General features: G+C 36.8%; 1 protein-coding gene across 2 annotated transcripts in view; it reads left to right on the top strand.

Annotated features, from left to right (window-relative positions):
• smg6 (SMG6 nonsense mediated mRNA decay factor) overlaps positions 1 to 19,876 on the top strand; it is a 529,891-nt gene that overhangs the window by 471,854 nt on the left and 38,161 nt on the right. For both annotated transcript variants that reach the window (XM_039757209.1, XM_039757208.1), the window contains one exon: positions 18,878 to 19,022. In XM_039757209.1, coding sequence (XP_039613143.1) covers positions 18,878 to 19,022 — 145 coding nt within the window. The remainder of the gene's footprint in view (positions 1 to 18,877; positions 19,023 to 19,876) is intronic.

Here is a 19,876-nt window from a genome sequence, read left to right as displayed (position 1 = left end):
ATTTTATATTGTACTAGCCAAATACCCGCGCTTCGCAGCGGAGAAGTAGTGTGTTAAAGAAGTTATGAAAAGAAAAGGAAACATTTTAAAAATAACGTAAGATGATTGTTAATGTAATTGTTTTGTCACTGATATGAGTGTTGCTGTCATATATATAGACACAGACACACACACATATATACATATATATACATATATATATATATATATATGTGCATATATACATATATATATGCATATATACATATATAGCAAAATACCCGCGCTTTGCAGCGTAGAAGTAGTGTGTTAAAGAAGTAATGAAAAAGAAAAGGAAATATTTTAATAATAATGTAACATGATTGACAATGTAATTGTTTTGTCATTGTCATGAGTGCTGCTGGCATATATATATATATATATATATATATATATATATATATATATATAGACACACATTTACATACACTTATATATATATCTATATATCTATCTATCTATATTTGTATATATCTATCTATCTTTATATGTATATCTATATCTATATAATTAAATGGGCAGGCTATTTCGTATCAGTGCAATACGCTGCTTGTTAAAACGGATGACTCCTAATCTTACGTGCACTTAGTGCTGCGTGGGTATTATGAACTATCGTATTTGTTGAAGTTCTATTTAAATTTTAAATATAAGTAATTTTTATTTGGTCGACAGAAATATGTTTAGTAGGAATGAAAGTTAAATTTAATCATCATTGCATAAATTTTTCTTCACCATAGAAATTTAAAGACTAAATCCAACTGCCTGATGGGCTCATCGGGCAGTACACACTCACTGCACCCACTCTCGCGAATCGAACCTCAGACGTCAGCGCTAAAGGCGAAGCCTCTCATGTTGCACTAGGGTGTGTGGTTAGTTTATTTGATAGTATGTAGACCGGGGTGTGTATATATTTACTTTTGAGAATGCAACGTATAGTTTTGTCTAGGAGAAAAGCAATGTTGCCTCAAATCAATGGCAACATTTTGTAGGGTGTGTCCCTGAGACTTATTAATTGTCATCGCGAAGCAGAGCCTTACTGGAAATTTGAGGCATTTCAATTGAAATGGGAGATCAGGGGTATAACGGTGATGCCAGGAATACATTCAGAGTGTGGCTCTGCTGTTTTTTTGTGTAGTTGCCTTCACACAGCCTCTCCGCTTATTTATAAACGAACGCCATATAAAGCCATCACCTTGTCAATTGTGTAATGCGTTTTTTGAACAGGTTTGATGCATGGAAGCAATCACTCGTACTGCGTTCAGTAAGTTCACATGAGCTGCTCTTTTGTGTGATGTTGCGATGTCCACGGCTTAATTTAATGTTAAGTAAGACCCGGCACTTAAAAGTTTCTGGCTGCACTCCGGTTGTAATATGATGAAGCTGCGCGAGGGCACTTTTGAGAATGCAAGTATAGTTGTCCAGGAGAAAAGCAATCTTGCCTGAAATCAATGGCATCGCTTTTGTAGGGTCTGTCCCTGAGACTTATTACTTGTCATCGCAGCAGAGCCTTACTAGAAATTGGAGGCATCTGAATTGAAATGGGAGATCAGAGGGTATAAAGGGGACGCGAGGAATACATTGAATGTGGAGAAACTCTAGAGACAGGGTGTGTATTAACTTGTGGATTTTTCTGTGAGTATTTGGTGGCAGTGTGACGAAGTTGCTTCGGAAGACAGCGTTAGCCATGGAGCTCATCTCAGAGCGAAATGAGGTTAATGGGAGGGGAGTTGATGACGTGACTCCCCCACCCAACCTTAACTGTCAATCCCCCACAAACACAGTCTCTCGGAATTTGCATAAGCACAGCCCTTCACCTGCAATTTTAACTTAGTTACAAAGTGATCAAAACTCTCGTTTATATCCTGCATCCTCTCATTAAACTTGTATCCCGCATTACCCGTGGACATGAGAAACACCAGCGGCAGCCTGTCTATGAACTTAATTTAAACTTTAAGTTTACACCGTGCTTTGTTTCCGAAGTAGCAGCACTCATGAATATGGTTGTAAATGTCAGTCGCTCGCATCTTATTGTTTCGATACCTTCTCAATTATATAATGCATGTTTTCTTCAGCGCTTTTTGGAGCTCTTCCTGGTTTTCTACGTACTGCGTTGATAGTCAGTTCACGTGATTACGTGGGAGGCGTGATGATGTCACGCGAAACTCCGGCCCCCACGGCCATCCAGCTCAACTCCATTACATTATATGGAGAAAAATAGCTTCCAGTTATAACCATTACGCGTAGAATTTCGAAATGAAACCTGCCCAACTTTTGTAAGTAAGTTGTAAGGAATGAGCCTGCCAAATTTCAGCCTTCTACCCACACGGGAACTTGGAGAATTAGTGATGAGATTACAGAAAAGTCACAATATTGTTCACTTCAGTAATTGAAATATTTTAATAAAAAGCCACTGAATGGGATTTCTGTTTTTGCCATGGTATCAAAAGTTATCAAGTATCATAACAATTTGCTGACATTGGTATCGAATACAAAAATTCTGGTATTGTGACCTTACTACTTACTATCCTGGTAGTTGTTTGAAATATCCACATGCACTATACATACCATTACAGACAAGGAAAAAATCTGAATATGCATATAACATCATTTGGAACTGTTACACACATATATATATGTATATATATATATATATATATATATGTATATATATGTATATATGTATATATATGTGTATATATATATATATGTGTATATATGTATATATGTATATATATATGTATATATGTATATATATATGTATATATATATATATATGTATATATGTATATGTATATATGTTTGTGTGTGTCCTGTACATTTGTTCTGATCTGTGATCAGTGCAGTAATTAGTCAAGAGATTTGTGTATAGAAAACAGACATGGTGAACTTAATACGTACAAATAGAAACTCATATATAACTAGAGGAGAAACTATACCTGTGGTCCACAGCTATTCACGAAATGTTAAATTTTATAAAAAAAATTTTAAAAAGTTGTTTTGTTTACTACTTGTGGCATATGGCCAGTCGTTTATCCCGGCCAATACCCCCAGGCCACCAGATGGAGCCCTCCCTGCAGCGTGGAGGTGCCCCGAAGACCAACAGGGAATCCTGGACAATGGAGTTTTTATCCACAGCCCTGCTGGATACCATGGGTACCTCTAGAGGACATTACAGGGAGGAACAAAGACTATTGACCCTACACCCTGGAAGTACGTCCGAGTCACATGGACAAGAGGAATGACGTGCTTCCATGGTGAAGAAGAAGACTTTTTATCTGACCTTGAAGTGATAGGAGATTACATGGACTGAGGGATTGGAAACACTTCCGGGTCAGGGACTATAAAGGACTCTGGGAAATCCCAGGCGAGTTAGCTGAGCTGGGTGGAAGTGTGGCAACGCGTCTGGGAGTGGTGGATTGTATTATTGAGTATTGGTTATTGTTATTTATGAGTATTGTGGAGAAGAGGGTGCTTTGTGCACTGTGCAGTATTAATAAAGTCAAAATTTGGGCTTTTATCTGATGTCTGGCGTATAGTCTGAGGGTTTAAGGGAGCGATAGCACCCCCTATCTGTCACATACTATTTTAAATTATTATTGTGGGAAAATATGCCAGGCTTTGAACAATTTTCTACATGTCTGTATTGTGCTAATCGTCAATCTTTAAGGTGTTTTTAGAAAATATTGAGAAATATCAACTAAGGCATTTTAAGTTAAAATAATTTCAATATCAGTTTATTTCTATATTGCCATGTTTTACATGTGACTAAAGACATTTTCAGAAGGATGCATAAGTATCATGCATAACTTATGTTTAAGCAGATTTTCCTAGCATTTCTCATTTTTTCTGAGAAGAATGTGTTTGCATTATTTTGGAGTATGACCATCATAAAACTAACCCTTTTTATGTCTCTTAATACTCATCCCTCCAACCATCTCTATCTTTGGATGAAATGTGTGGATCCTTATCTTTTTTTAAATATAAATTCAATATCACCCTTTAATCCCCTAACACCCATATATATTGTTGTCAAAGTCTATTTACATAGGTCTAAATAACATTCAAGTCAAGCTACATAATAAAATGAGTCTTCTGGTAGTACTCATTGTATCAGAGAGTCATCCATTTCTAACTCAGAACTTTCCTGATACTATATATTCTCCTCTTCTTAGAACTGGAATCCTATTATATATATATGTAGAACTCCCATATCCCTTTGACCTTCTTAATTAAAATGTTACTTATATTATTTTTCTGCATTCTTCTAGACATGAAATTCAAGATCAAAACATATTTTTTATCTTTTATAGAAAATCAGAAAATAATAATAAAATAGTTTGGTTGGATACATGTGGCCCCTTATGATAATACCAATCATTAATTAGATCAAGTTTAGAAAACCTCTTAAAAATGAACCACTGAGTTAATTTGTCTTCTTTATTAAATTATTTCAGAATAAATTGAATATTTTCTTTAGGTTTTCTTTACTGAGCAGTTTCCTTCAAACTTGAGTGCAAAAGATTTCAATCCATGTATTTTTTTTGAGCACTCCTTTTCCAGAACACCAAGAGCTTGAGCCTATCCTGGAGACATCAAGTACAACACAGGTCTGGGCGCAAGTTCAATTTAAGGCACACTTGTTTACGCATATGCTTACAACAGACCTACTTAGATTTGTCAGTTATAGTTTCTTTGCCATGTGGGGGAAAACCCTTGTACACAGGGGTAGGGATTTCATGATGCTAGAATTTTTGTATTTGATAAAAATGCCAGGGGAATTTTATGATACTCGGTACCTTTTAATACCACAGCAAAACAGAAATCCAATTTAATAGCTTTTAATCAAAGTGCCCCCATTTATTGAAGTGAACAATACTGTACCTCTGTCTCTAATATCAATATTAAATACTGTATACAAATACAGTACTAACAGTAGCAAGAGATTGAAAATACTAGCACTGTATATCTGTCAAGTAGTAACCTTAAGTATAATTTAAATCAAAAGTAATTGGCATTCATAAATATCAAAATATAATGCAGGGCATGCATTTTAATTTGTGACAGAGATGAGAATCCCCCCATTGTAACAAAAATTGGGTTTAATAAAGTTATTAAAAGAGTAACATTGGTCCCATCAATAAAGCTTTCTCTATGAAATCAAACTTGTCCATTTTACATGAATGCTTTATTTCGGAACTCCTGTTAAACAGCCTTTGTTTTGCTGTTTTCAAGGTTTCTTGAGTGAGTGATCAGACTTTTCTTATGCCTGCATGCAAACCCTGAATTAGAAAATTACTTGGGCTGTTGTTGAGACAGCATTACATTCTTCAATACAATTCAAATATATGATGTGTGATTTTACTAATTTCTCTTTAAAAGCCGAAAGAATGACATTAATTCAGTGTTTGCAGATTCATTCAGTATATAGCAATGAAATATGCTATTTTGATTGTGATTTCAAGTGGTCAGCATTGATTAATTGGTTGGTGAAGGTATTGTCTGTATGATTAATATTATAATTTTTGCTAAGAAAAGGAATCAAGTGTCAACTGTATATATGTTTCAGCAGGGAGTTGTCGGGTGGGTTCAAGGCTAAGCTGGTTTCTGGAAATTAAGATTCTAGAAATATGTAGGGATAGGAGGATTAGTAGTAATTCCTTTGGGCATATTATCCTTTTCTATTGCATTCTTGTCATCAGTTCTGCAATATCACTGTGATGCACTGTTTGCTTCTCTGCTGCCGCTAAACTATCATGGCTTACCCATGGTCATCTCCCCCATTCAACAGACAACACTTGTTAGGCCTTGCATCTAAATACAGTAGACAGATCCTGATCTTTCTTTTGTTTAAAAGACAACATACACATGTAGACAAAACACAAGTCTAGTCTCGTTTTTTCTTGTATTCACAAGTCTAATTTTGGCTACTGTGTGCAATTCTGGGAAAATGTGTAAAATTAGCTAACTTTTAGATACAAACATTTTCAATTTTTTTTTTATCCTTTCTGCACACATAACACATATACTCTAAGCCACTGGTTGGCATTATTTGGACATTCATTTGAGTCAGTATTTTCTCAGTAGAATTTGATTTACTATCATTCATAACAGGTTGGAGCAAGATTACAGCTCTTTACATCATTCTAATGTAAATTTAATATCACCTGTGCTATAAAACATTTGCTTATTTGGCTGGTATATTTATCCAAGATAACCTAAAGCACCTGAGAAACAGTTGGTTACATTTCTTTTGTCTTTCCAGTTAGAGCACAGGCAGGTAAAGTGACTTGGTCATGGTCACACATTGTTAGTAGTGGGGGTTTCAACACAAAACCTTAGCATTTGAAGTCCAAAACATTAGCCTCCATACCACATTGCATTCAGTGTACATATGAGCATATTAAGATTGACTACAGTTATTTTACCAGGCTCAGTGCTGATTTAAGTGTATGCATCATTTCTCCTCTTTTTAACCTTTATCTGGCTCATGGTCATGGGAATAAGTACCTATACCAGAATCATTAAGCACAATGATATGAACCAAATGTGGACAGGACCCCAGGTCTATTGCAGTGTGAATTTCTGCTCACATGTACATTCAGTAACTCATCTTACAATAGAATTGCCATATAACACAGTATTCAGGATTTTGGGATGTGGGAAGAAAACCATGCTATAAATGGTAAAGCATACAAACTCCCCATATACAACCTCTGGCCTAGGATTCCAAATGAAGGCTCTGAATGGATGAGCAGTGGTAATCACTGTGCCACCCTTTTAAAATATGCCTTGGAATCTTGTTCCTGGACCTTACACTTTTTATATTATTGTAAAGTGAAAAATTGTACACATTGCAGATTTCCTTTTCTGCACAGTAGATTCCTACCCCTCATGTATTTGTCTGGTGTCAAACTATTTGGCCCCCTCCCATTTGTTTTGCTTTTCTTCTGTTTTTCTAAATTGTCCAACCTTTTCCTCTGTTCCCTAGTGGCTCAGCTAAGAGGGCATGTAACTTTCTAAATATAGCTGCCCAATATCCATTCATGCTGCTTTCTCCAGACTGGGAACAATGGGAGCTCACACCTGCTGGCTTACTGCTCTCCAGACAGGGAACGTGCTCATTGAGATCACTCCCTTTAGCCCGGATGTAGGGTTAGAGGGCGGCGGTTGTTTTCTGTGTGCTAACTTTGCTGTAATTGGAAGGGAATTGGCTGAGATTCTATGGAAGTAAAAAAAAAAAAAAAAAAGAACACTTATCATTGTCTGATTTAAAGCCAGTTCCTGAATGATTTTATATTAGCCTGCAGATCATTTAGTCACTTAACTATGTTCAAATATAGCCTCCTGCATATATTTTGTCGTAGGTATAATATAATTGTGGAAAGATTACACAATCACTTTTCTCAGCATAGCTACTTGTTTATGAAGTTAAAGGTGCAACAAAATAAGTTCATCTCCTGTTACTTCATTAGGTGAATGACTTTACTCTTTTGTAAATGAGATGTACAGTATACCTTTTATATTGTTCAATGCTTAATATAGCCAGCCTGGCTAATGTATACTTGGAAGCCTAACATTTTGCAGTTCAGCCTGTTGACATATACTAATAAAGCAGATAGAAGTGGTAATAAGTGTGTCCTGAAAACTTGAAAAAATTAACTGTAAAAAATATATTACAATGAGAAGATGACATGTTTTTAAGGATATTAGTGTACAATGAGTTCATTAAACATGACATGAAATTCTAGTCAAAAAATATTTGACTTTATATAGGGTTAAATCAGATCATAAAATGTATTTGGCAAATTTGTTGATACCATTATATAAACTGAAAACAAGAGTTTCAAAGCAGCTGTGCCTAGAAGCACCAGAACATCATAATCCGGTACTGCTTTGTCTTAGATTTTTTTTTGTTTGATTGTTTGTTTTTCTTTATAATACAGTTCTTGGGATATATTTTGTCTCCACTTCCTGTAATATTCTTTAACTGTATTGTATCCCTGAGCTTGCTTTCCCCAGTGTTGTAGTTGTGAGCTTAGGGATGGCAAAAAAGCTAATGTCAGAACTTAATGTGGTTAAGGGTGAAGGCAGCTGCTGGCAGAAGCATGGTTGTTTCTCACAGATCCAGCTGGCAGAAATTCAGATGCACATAACCCTATGAGCAGAGAGCCCCTTATGTGATTGCCAGGGTGTGATGAACATGTGTGTCCTCTCAGACCTAGCACAAACGTTTGTTTGAAAGACTTACAAACAGTATTCAGTCTTCATGATAAATTCCCCCTGTCCTGTCTTTTCCCTCCCCCCACAAAATGTTATTTTAAGAAAATTCAGAATTTTTTTGAGTCATGATGAGATACCAGTTTCAAGAGCTGAAATCCAGTTGAAAAACAAATCATCAAAAGCCAGGAAGATGATTCTTCATTTCTGGCAGCCTGCCTTGCCCAAAAATTATTTTCTTTCAAAATAAAAGCACTACATAAAAAAATCAGACAGAGCAGAATTTGATTTGATTGGTATGTACAATCTGGGATGAGTTTGTTTATCTGATTATGAAATGCTCATTCTAGTCTTGGAGATTTAATATGACTAAATTACTTAACTGTGTTAGTTAATACTAGAAATTTTGGTAATCTCAAAACGGGGAATGAACATTACTGGCTGTCTTCATTTCATTTTACAAATGTAGCTGTGTCTACAAACTCAGATCCTGGAGGGCCACAATGGCTGCATGTTTTCATTCTAGCCAGTTTCTTCATTTGTAACCAATTAGTTATAATTAACGTGTTTTTTTTTTGTTTTTCTTCACAGAACCCTAAATTGTTTATTTTCCCCTTAACAAGCAACCAAGAAATATTGAAACACAGATTGAGCTAAAAGATGACTAGCCAACGCAAGTCTGACACTTGGTATCTGGAGGGCTTCTATTTTCACTACAACCAACCTTTATTAATTAGAAGTCAATTCTTGCTGCTAATGAAGCAAATTATTTGTGTAGCTTCCAGTACAGTGATCCCCCACCTATCGCGGAAGTTACGTTCCAGACCCATCAGCGATAGGTGAAAATCCGCAATATAGAAAGACCATATAAATAAACATTTTTTTTTATAGTTTAAGCCTTAAAATACCCATCACACATGCTTTAAACACATGTAAACTTATTAAAACACACTTTGTAAACACATATGATATGTGGATGTCGAGCTAAGGATATGAGTAACATCTCTGTATTATAAAACATTTTAACGTCACGCAAGACAAGGCAGTCAGACAGAAGAACAGCTGCTGTACAGGCTTTAAAATGATTGACGCGCAGAGCAACAAGCATCTTGGCAGAAGCAGCACAAAGTCCACTTTTCCTTAGCATGCATTTAGCTCCCCCCTTCACAACGCAAAGTGGCTGTGTGCCTCTGGTGGGGGGTTTGAGCGAAGCGATCGAGACCAGATTATCTCGGACAGACACTTTGATGACATGCAAGACTAGACATTACAACCTTAGGAAGCAAAACCTGTGTGACAGTGACTTTTGTACGTCATGCCCTACTTACAAACAATTTAAAATAAGTTCACTGACATCTAACCTAGCAGTTGTTGGAATGCTTTTGGCAGACAAACTTCAGGTGCTTCCAGCTCTGAAAACAACGACAAGCAGAACACACAGCTTGCCAGCAACAACTACAAAAAGCCAGCAGATGATCTGAGCACTTCTCCTTAGCGTGGATTCAGCCCTGACAAACCCCCCAAACCCCCATTCCTCCTCCTTCAGAACGTGCAGAACAGGCATCTTGGCAGAAGCATCACAAAGCCAGTTGTTGATCGATCCACTTCTGCTTAGCGTGCGTTCAGCTAACAAAGAGAGCGGCAGAGACGCAAAGTGGCAAAAGGACAGTTGCTGTACAGACTTTTAAGTGATTGACGCAAAGCATGACAAGCACGACACACAGCTGGCCAGCAGCAGCAGCAAGACAGCAGCTGAACCAATCGCATCTCTTTAGCGTGCATTCAGACTCCCCCTTCACAACATGAGCAGAGTTATAAGTGCCGCGAGAAAGATATTTAACCACGCCCGCGGCAGGAAATAACGGATGAATATTGTTTTTACAAAAGGTTTAAAGTAAAAATGAAAGTAATGCATTTGTAACAATGCCCATGTGTGACGATGTGGGTTCAGGCTCCACACTCCCTTTGATATTGGAAGCACATGAACCCAACACCGTCGATAATGTTGCCGAGTGAGCTAGTCAATGGAGGCAAATAAACAATTGAGCAAGGGGTGGTATACAAAAAGTGCAATAGTGCTTTTATTAAAAGCAGTCAACAAAACAAAAACAGTGTTCAAATAAATAGTGCAGTTCTTCATATTCATTAAATAAATAATCCATAAAAAGAACACGTTCGGGTTAAAACTCAATAGAAAAAACAATCCTTAAAATCGAGAGGTTAAAATGATCAGGAAACTGTCTTTAAAAACAACAACAAATAAGCTTGGTGCTTCTTTTCTGTATGCGTCTCACCTGCTTATCCCGTACGGGCTTAGCAGCAGGCAAGACGCTCTCTGCAGCTGCCCTCCTACATTACACGCTCGAGACTGGAGACCTCCCGATCCCTGGCTTCGGTCTGGCACTCATCCCAGTCCCCGAGACTTGATTACCCTCAACGGCCAGGTCGCCCACGTTGGGGATTCCATCACCAAGTCTCCCGACTTCCGCTGCCTTTTCCATGGCCTCTCTGCGGCCCGTCGCTTTCACCTTGTCACTCCCGCTACCAGATCACTCAGCGGGAGCGACATCTACACAAACACCTGGGTGTCGGCCCAACACCCAGCTTCCTCGCAGCTGCCCACGGCGCCGATCGCGCGCTCACCACACGCTCCGCGGTCCGTCTCTCTCCTGCACCGCTTGCTTCCACGCTCCCTGTAACCTCCGTCCTCTCCTTTCCTTTCTCTCCGATCGATTCTCTCTCTTCCTCCCCAACCGACTTGCGCTTCTTTTAAAAACGTAGGGGCCATCACAGCTGCAGCATTAGCCACGGGAGCAATCACGAATGTGGGCAGTTCCTCACCTGTGCACACGGTGAGAAACGCCCACATCGACGACTGCCCAGCGCTACAACAACGCCCCCCTCACAAAGCCGCCTCGGGTGCGGTGATTATTTATTTAAAATCAATGGCCTTTTCTCCATGAGCTGTGGACCCATAACACCACACCATGAAAATAACAATCTCTTTAAACTGTTTATCCAGTAAACCAAACCCGGGGGTAGGTGAGCAAAGCAAGCAGGGGGCAGTGCCCCCTAGTATTAATAATAGTGTTAATAAATCCCCAATGTAGCAGGGGCGCAATAACTGAACTGCGATATAGTGGGGGATCACTGTACTCTTATTCTGCCATTCCAGATATTTCCAAATTTGTTAATTTGAGAGCACTTTTTAAAATGTTGTATAAACATGTTGTATATTTCTCAGATTCTCACTTTTTCCTTTTCAAATATTTTATTGAAACAGATATTTTATGATGGACAAACATGTGCCAATGGGATCAAGATATTTGGTCATGTGTTGACTTGCTTTTGAAATAATTAGTGTTCTGAAACTTTAAAAGCAAATCAGTCCTTATTTAGACAACAAAGGCTGTTCCATTTGTAGAAGTAATTGGTGACTAATTAAAGTGGCTGGTAAGAAAACCTACAGCCTCTGCAGCCCACAGGATATGAGTTTGACATCCCTACCCTTGAGGGCTTAGTTTGAAACTAGTCTATGTTAAACCATGATTGTTACTTTCTATCTTATTATCTTTCTATTCTATCAACTTAAGCCATATTAGGTTTCATACACGCATGATACACAAGTTATTCAAGAAGAAGATAAAAAATACCTCCATTAAAAATACTGCAGATTTGATTTTTTCATCACCTGTTTTCCGGTGTTTATCCAAAAAACAGTAAGGGAGATTATCATGATTATGTTTACCTTATAACAGCAGTAACTGGATATAGACAGATTATCATGAGCTTTTGATGCTTTTAAGAATATAAGATGGTTCACAAACAAGAGGAGACCAAAACTAATAGCTTAACGGTTCCAGTATCTCATCCAGGTATTTTTTTAAAGGTCATCGATGTTTCTGATTCAACTACCTGGCTCAGTAGTTTATTCCAGATTCTCAAAACTCTTTGTGTGAAAACTGCTTCCTGGCTTCAATTTTAAATATATATACGACTGGTCACAAGTTTTAGAACACCTCAGTTTTTCAAGTTTTTCTTAAAATTTAATTAGTTGAAATGGAATGAATGACCTAAAATTGTAAAAAGGTAAGCAGTAAACTGCCAGAGGTTTAAATGTAAAGTTTAGATTCAGCAAAAAAAAAACAAAATTGCATAATGTTACAAATGTGCCTTCTTTAGAGAACAACTAATAGGTTACAACTTATAAATGTTCTAAAGCGATTAAAGTAAATTAAGCCTTGCAAGTTGAAGCAAACAATTTGCACAGGTGTCCCAATTTCTGTTGATTACTTAAAAGCCCTCTGTCTGTCTTAAAGCAGAGTTTGAACAGAATGTGTTGCTACACCCTCTTAAATACTACGTGGACAATATTCTAGTGATAATGGTAATAAAATGACAATTAACAAATGAGACAGAGCATTATTACCATTAGAAGTATTTTACTATCATTTAGAAAGATTGCATACAAATCAAAGTGTCAATGAGTACAATGTCCTGCTCGTTCCAAAGGCAATTGGAAACTCTAAGAAATATGATAGGTAGAGATCTGGCAGATCCAGAGTCACCAACTTGTGTGATAGGTGCCTCACAGCACAGCTTATCAGTATGGTGAGGATACAAAGCTACTTGTAAAGCTCTGTAGATCTAGTATACACAGCCAGATCATCAATATTGTCCAGTTGATCAAATTTTGGGCAGTAATCAGTTATACCATAATCTTCCAAGTTACTTACTGTTTATGTTCATAAAACCATATTGAGAAAGGCAATAAATAAAATTAGTTTCAAAGATGTCAAGGCAAGATGCCAGGGGTATAAATGTGAAAAAAATATCTTTTTAATTGCATATCAACAGTTACTTGAGATTTTATTAAACAGATTGTGAGGTCATTATATACTTTTAAACAAACTCTTTAAATGAACAAACTCATTTCAGAAGACACCTTTCACATACTTTATAGATACTGTTCTTTGCCCCCCTGCTTGCTTCGCTTGCCAATCATACCCACCTGACACCCCACTCCCAGGCCTGCGCTACGAGCCAGCCACTCCACATCTCTGCCATTCGCGTTGTGAAAACGGGGGCTGAAGCACCCCAAGGAGATGCAGTTGCTCCTTTGAAACCCCCTCTTATACGATATATCTTATTTTTTTTTGTTATTTTTTTTTTAAAAAAAACCTACTCTTTGCTCGATCAGCTGGTGGCTTGGTGCTGCAATGCTGCATGATCTGCATCTCGCGTGGTGGTTCGAACATTTAAAAGCCTGTACAGCAGCTGTCCTTTTGTCTCACTGCCTTGTGTCTCTTCTCTCCCAGTCATTCTCTGCTCCTGTTGGGGGTCCTGCTCCTGAGGCGCACCCCTATGAAGAGGATGTTTTCTATTCCTTTAATTGAGAGGCGGAACTGTCCCCTCCAATTACACACGGAGCTTAATTCATTCCTGAAAGAGACTTATGTTTGTTGGAAGTGTTTGTATAACGTTTCTGTCTCAAAAATCTCCTGTGTATCTGTGCAACTCTGTGACCCAGGCGTGACGGCGTATGTGAATTTCACTTTCATCAAAAAAACAAATCTTTTAAATCTCGCGGATACACTTCTTCATTGGGAAGAAACACTACTTTTTTTTTCCCTGAAGGCAACACGAATTAGATGATCTATAAGTCTACGACTTAAAGTTTAAATACAAACAATATATTCGATCTCTTTTCACTGTTCTATTATTTCACCGATTAATAATTTCCGTTTGTTTGCACTAATGAGATCTTTACTGTCATTTTTTGAAGACTCTAATTTTCGTACTTCCATTATCTCTAACCTGCTCTGCATGTATATCACGCCAACGTTTTTGAATTCTTTACGACGTTATACTTTGTCATCTACTCTTTGTCTTTTATTTCCAGCCCCGGATGTGGATAAATCTCTTGGCACAAAGTCTCGTCTCGTAGGATGTGAAAGTGTCTCTCTGAGAAAGTCATGTCTCATGTCCCCAAGATTTTTTTATTATAATAAAGAGATGTGAATTCTTGACAGCATAATGTGACTTTATTTGTGTAAAAAGTAATGTGCTTATATTATACTACAGTTACATATTGTGGAATATAGAAGTGCTCTGTATATCTTAAGTACAATCTGGTATTTGAAAATAAGAAAACGTATACATTTTAGTATAAGAATAATAAGGAGTGATGGGTGTAGACAGGTGTGTTTTGGTTAGGCTTTGTGTAAGTGGAAATCAGTCATTACTCAAAAATTGAAAGTAGCAACAGGGCATTCACTTCAGAAATATGATATGCTATTAAATTTTCTTTTCATATTACAAGAATACATTAAATAATGCATACTTAAAGAGCTTGTAGATCAAATGTATTGAAAAAAATATATAGTATTCTGCTCTGTAGTTCCATTTTATTACAAGAAGTTGTCTGTTGATTGATGTTTGGGTAGTTCATGCATTTTGTATCAAGTATGTATGCCTGTAGGCCCAGGGAGTTACCAGAATGGTTCCATGCAGACTTCTTCTCCCATACTATTAAAGATTTATGAACAAACATATATTAGACGTTAATTATAGTCTCTTCAACAGTTTTCTCAATGGCACCTAATGGTTGATTTAATATGATGTCATTTCTCATTCTCATTGCAGTAAAGTAATATTTTACACCTCAAAAGCAGATTGGTGAGATGAATGTGTTTTCATCTTTCTTGATTTTGAGTGGTGACATGTATATTCAAAAGTAATTTAATCAAGTTATTTAATTCAAAATGAAACATTCTTCCATTTTCTAACCAACTTAACTATTTCGGAGTCATGAGAAAGCAGTGCCTGTTATAATGGCATTGGACACAGGGGACACATACACCCTATACTTGCACCACTGCAATTTAGAATTGCTAATTAAACTGACATGTACATCTTCATGATGATTTATATACAGCCCTTTTTTATGTGTGCCTTTAGCCATCATAGGGAAAAATATAAAATCTTTGAAGGGGTTTTTGACTGAACAAACACACAACTACATCGAGTAATACTATTGTTAGCAACTGTTAGTTCCTTATGCTGCCTATTTCTGTTAAGGAAAATGATTTTCTAGTTTTTAATAATATAAGGCACCATTTTCCCATTAAGTTATATGAGAATGGTTTGGGTTTTTAGAGTTAAACGAGATATGTCAGGGTGTGATCACTTTTGATTTATTGTTGAACAGTCTCATTTACAATAGTGTTACTCCAAACCAGTTGTTACTGGATCAGCAGTAATTGTGAGTCCAACATTTTCTTAGAAATATTTTACACAAAAGCATTCTTATTGTGGAATATTACCAAAATGTGTGATCCAGATAAGTCCGTGCACGACAACATTGTTCACGGTTAGGATTCTGTTCCTGACAGGTTTTAGATGTTTAATCTTTAAACAGAAATTTTCAGATTAGGTCCTGGACTGCATCCATGGATGCAAACTATTCTTCGAGCCTTTTATTAATTATTGACAATTTCCTAATCTTAAATGATTCTCTTATTTATTATGCAAGGGAATAGTTACAAAAGTCCATATCAGACATGTTTGTGCCTATATGTTGCTAGAGGCTTCATAGGTTATGTTCATATTGCAGATAAAAATCGCATAATTCCAACTTTTGGCTCATATCCAACTGTTCAGTTTTATTTCGCAAGCAGTCCAAATTCAATATGATTGGGTATAAATGTCTGTCCTTAATGTGCTTTGCATGCAAAAAATGAATAAAAAAAATACTTGAAAGATGTACTGTAATATACAACATGAAGGAAAGCACCATGCAGTCTGTTGTAACTAACATTGGTTTCAGTGTTGGATGTCTACAAATGTGTTAGTTTATGATAGCAAAGATAGAAAACAAAAAAAATCATATCTATTGCTTAGTAGCATAACTCTACTTCTTCAGACATCAGAGAACAGTTTGCATTTCTCATCTGTTTTCACAAACTTCTACAGGAGCACAGTGGAGTCCATCCTCACTGGCTGCATCACATGCTGATACACAGCACCAGCTCACCTCAAGCACTGTATAGGATGGTGAAGGCAGCACAGAGTATTACCGACACACAGCTTCCTACCTATTCAGGACATATACACTTGCTGTGTTGGAAAGGAAAACACTTTATGTAAAGACTTCAATTACCTTGCATGCTCACTTTTCTCACGTCTTCCTTCTTGCAAATGGTACAAGACCATTGGCACTCACACCCGTAGATTCCGGGATCGTTTGTACCCACAAATTGTATAGGTACTTGACAGTCAAATCATAAATCTTATAACAGGCAGACATACACACACATACATATATATTTGTACACTTCACAATAAATGTGACTTGAGTTGTCACTGTATGACTCTCTTAGGAAAAAACAAGTTTGAGGTGCACCATTTCTGTCAGAACATACATAGCAACTTTGCAGCATTGGCAGGTAACCGTTGCACAGTACTGCACACAGACAAACCCGGTGTTGTAATTTTGAACTACATCATATTTCCCCATGGAGATGACTTATTGGATGTTCAATTGGAGAGTGTAAATTCCCAGACCATAGCTCACAATTAAGTTGCATGTGACTGTCACAGATCTGTTGCCACATATGAAAGTGGTCTAAATCCAATCTGTAAAGCTGATATTTCATGTGTTGCTGATCACATTTTTCTAAAAAGATCAAACTATCTCAGATCCTTATGCTTACCCATATTTCCTGCTTCCAACACATCACCTTCAAGAACTGACTGTCCACTTGCTGCCTAATATATCCCACTCTTTGACAGGTGCAATTGTAATGAGATAATCAGTATTATTCACTGAACCTATAAAGTGGTTTTAATGTTGTAGATGATTGGTGTATATCACATAGAAGTGAAAAAATTGGTATTGAGTTGTTATGTGTGCATAGCATGATAAAGGAAGATACGAACTTGACAGCAAAATTATAATCTTACCAAAGCAACCCCATAAACTATAAACACATCATATGCATATATTTATGGTATCTGAAATAAGATGACTTCAGAATTTAAACACAAAAAACAATTAAATGAAAATATAATAATCATCTTTAAATATTTATCCATAATTTCTCTTTACTTCTCTCTCCAATAAAGAAGAATTATTATCATCATTGTCATTGTTACTGTGATTGTTGTCGTTGTTCTATGAAAAATTAAGAACTACACATAGAAATTTCAAGCTAAGGATTTGCGACAATTTAGTCATTACTTCAAATAGCACAAATGTTCTCTATAATTAAAAGTGTACCAAAAAAATTGCCTAGAAAGCCTTTCGGGAAGTATTCAAGACATTCTACTGCTTATAAGTAAATTTGGTCATTTAGAATCCTGGTTAGGTTAAATAATGTTTATTCTAAGAATTTATACTTTTCCTTTGCTTTATCATCCCATGTCTTCAAACTCACCCTTGTGTAGTATGTATTTGCTTTTGTGAGATGTGTCAGTCATTCCCTGGCAGTTTTATCTGATATACTTCTACCAGCTATTTTTATCTCATTGCGTTAAAATGACTGCTGAATTTTGTGTTTTATTATTGCATTGTTGATGTCTTGTTTCTCTCCTCCAATTTTGCTTTTGGAAATATTTCCATATTTTAATGAATGTTCTCGCCTTTTGATGGATTACAATTTTTCTCTACTTGGTTTTTAGTACCTCAACATCTTATTGAACTGTCTGAAGGCTCATTTGTACTCGGGCACAAAGCTGAATCATGCACAGAGGATGCGCACCCTGGTCTGTTTATAGTACAAACATTCAATATACAATACTGCACGGTTGCAGGATCCCCAGGGATTTCCCCAAAATTTTTTCTTTGTCTTTACTTTTAGTTTTCGCAGATGTTTATATTACTGCTTTAACAAACTTTCATCTTTGCCCAGGGTCTAGGTGATTTCTTGCCATGAATTTGTGGCTATTAGGTGCAGGTAGCCACAAATCAGTTCACACAACTGTTTCTCAATCAAGCCCATGATCTCTTGTCTAATGCATGCTTAGTCAACGTACACATGGCTGGCACTGTCACACAATTTTGGAGGCAGGCAATTGCCAATACACAATCACAACTGCTAATGAAATTTAAATAATACATTCCCTAGTGGACCTTCCCAGTGAAGCAAATGCACCAAGTATAAACAGGCATTAAGAACTTGAACAAAACCTTCAATTTTATCATGAGTTGGAATTAGCTGGGCAGATTTATTCTCCTAGTCAGCTAATACATAGCTCCACAAATACCCAAAAATGGTCACCAGGGTGGTGTTTTTAGCAAGAGTATATGCATTGCCTTTAGTGGTAAACCACACATTATCCATACCTATCCTCCTCCAATATAACTAATCTCCATAACTAATTGGCTAATTGCAGACATCCATTTGAGGATAACAAGGTCAAGTTTTCTTTAGTTAAAGAATGTAGAGAGAAAAAAGATACCTGTAAGTGAAATTAAATGGAAGCAAGACAGCTGAATTAGATATTGAAAGAAAAGTTGTCCCTCTACACAGAAATTTTAAAAAGCTGATGAGCATTTCCTAGTTTCATTTTTGAACATTAGTCATTGAACTCTGATTTTGCTAATGCTTCCTGATGTATTGTTTTCTTTTGTTGTGTGCAGGAGGTGTTGCAAACCTGTAGGCAGCTAGAGATTGAGATTACTCCTGTCTTCCTGGTTCCAGACACGAATGGTTTTATTGATCACCTCTCTGGCCTAGCTACCCTTCTGAGTTGTGGACATTATATCTTGGTTGTGCCACTTGTAGGTAAGTGACATTCTACCTGGCATACTCCCAAACTGTGTACAGAGAAGCAAGTCCTTGTGCAAAGTTGAGACCATGTGTAAGTGAAAAAAGTTGATGGGAAGAATGTTTATATGTACTTAAATGTGCACTGTATGTTAGAAAAAGTATAGCAGCTCTGAAACCTTGTAATTCTCTGGATTGGTAAGCAGCTTTTCTGACAGGGACTTCTCTGTGTGTGTGGTCTGAAAGCACTGGTGAGAGCCACTGTAAATCCACAGGGAGCGGCATTCCAGCTGTAGTTTTGGGTATAACTTAACTCTGTATGTACCTGCTAATGGCATTGTCAAGCTTAAAAAAAGATAATTAGATGTTAATAACTGTAAAATTTATAGTTAAGGTTAAACTTTCTTTATAATAATTATTCTCCAGTTTTATTTTCCCCAGTGCATTATATTGCTCTTCTTTTCTACGCTGACCAGACATAGTAAGATTTTGTGAATCTGAATAAGCATAACCCCTGCTTGGTCACAGGCTAACTCAGAGTGTAAATTATTTTGATAGTTGTAACAACAGACATGTATAAAAAGCTATCTAAGTGGCAAGTATCAAATAAAACGTATTTTTATATCAAATAAATATTTTCTTTTGACTTTAGTTTTCATTATAAAAAATAAATTGCCTTGATGTAAAGTGCACACATCCTTGGAGAATGTCATTAATAACTATTTAAACATGTGGGATGTCCCTCTATGATATGCTAATTTTAATTCATGTGTTTGGTTTTACTGTGCAGAAGTTCATATTATTACCTCCAATTCCAAAGAAAGTGGGGTGCTGTGTAGAATGTAAATAAAAACAGAAACCAATGATGTGCA

This window comes from Polypterus senegalus, chromosome 6, assembly GCF_016835505.1.
Source record: "Polypterus senegalus isolate Bchr_013 chromosome 6, ASM1683550v1, whole genome shotgun sequence".
Lineage (NCBI taxonomy): Eukaryota > Metazoa > Chordata > Cladistia > Polypteriformes > Polypteridae > Polypterus > Polypterus senegalus.
The sequence above is the reverse complement of the archived record's forward strand: the minus strand, read 5'-3'. Positions and strand labels throughout refer to the sequence as shown.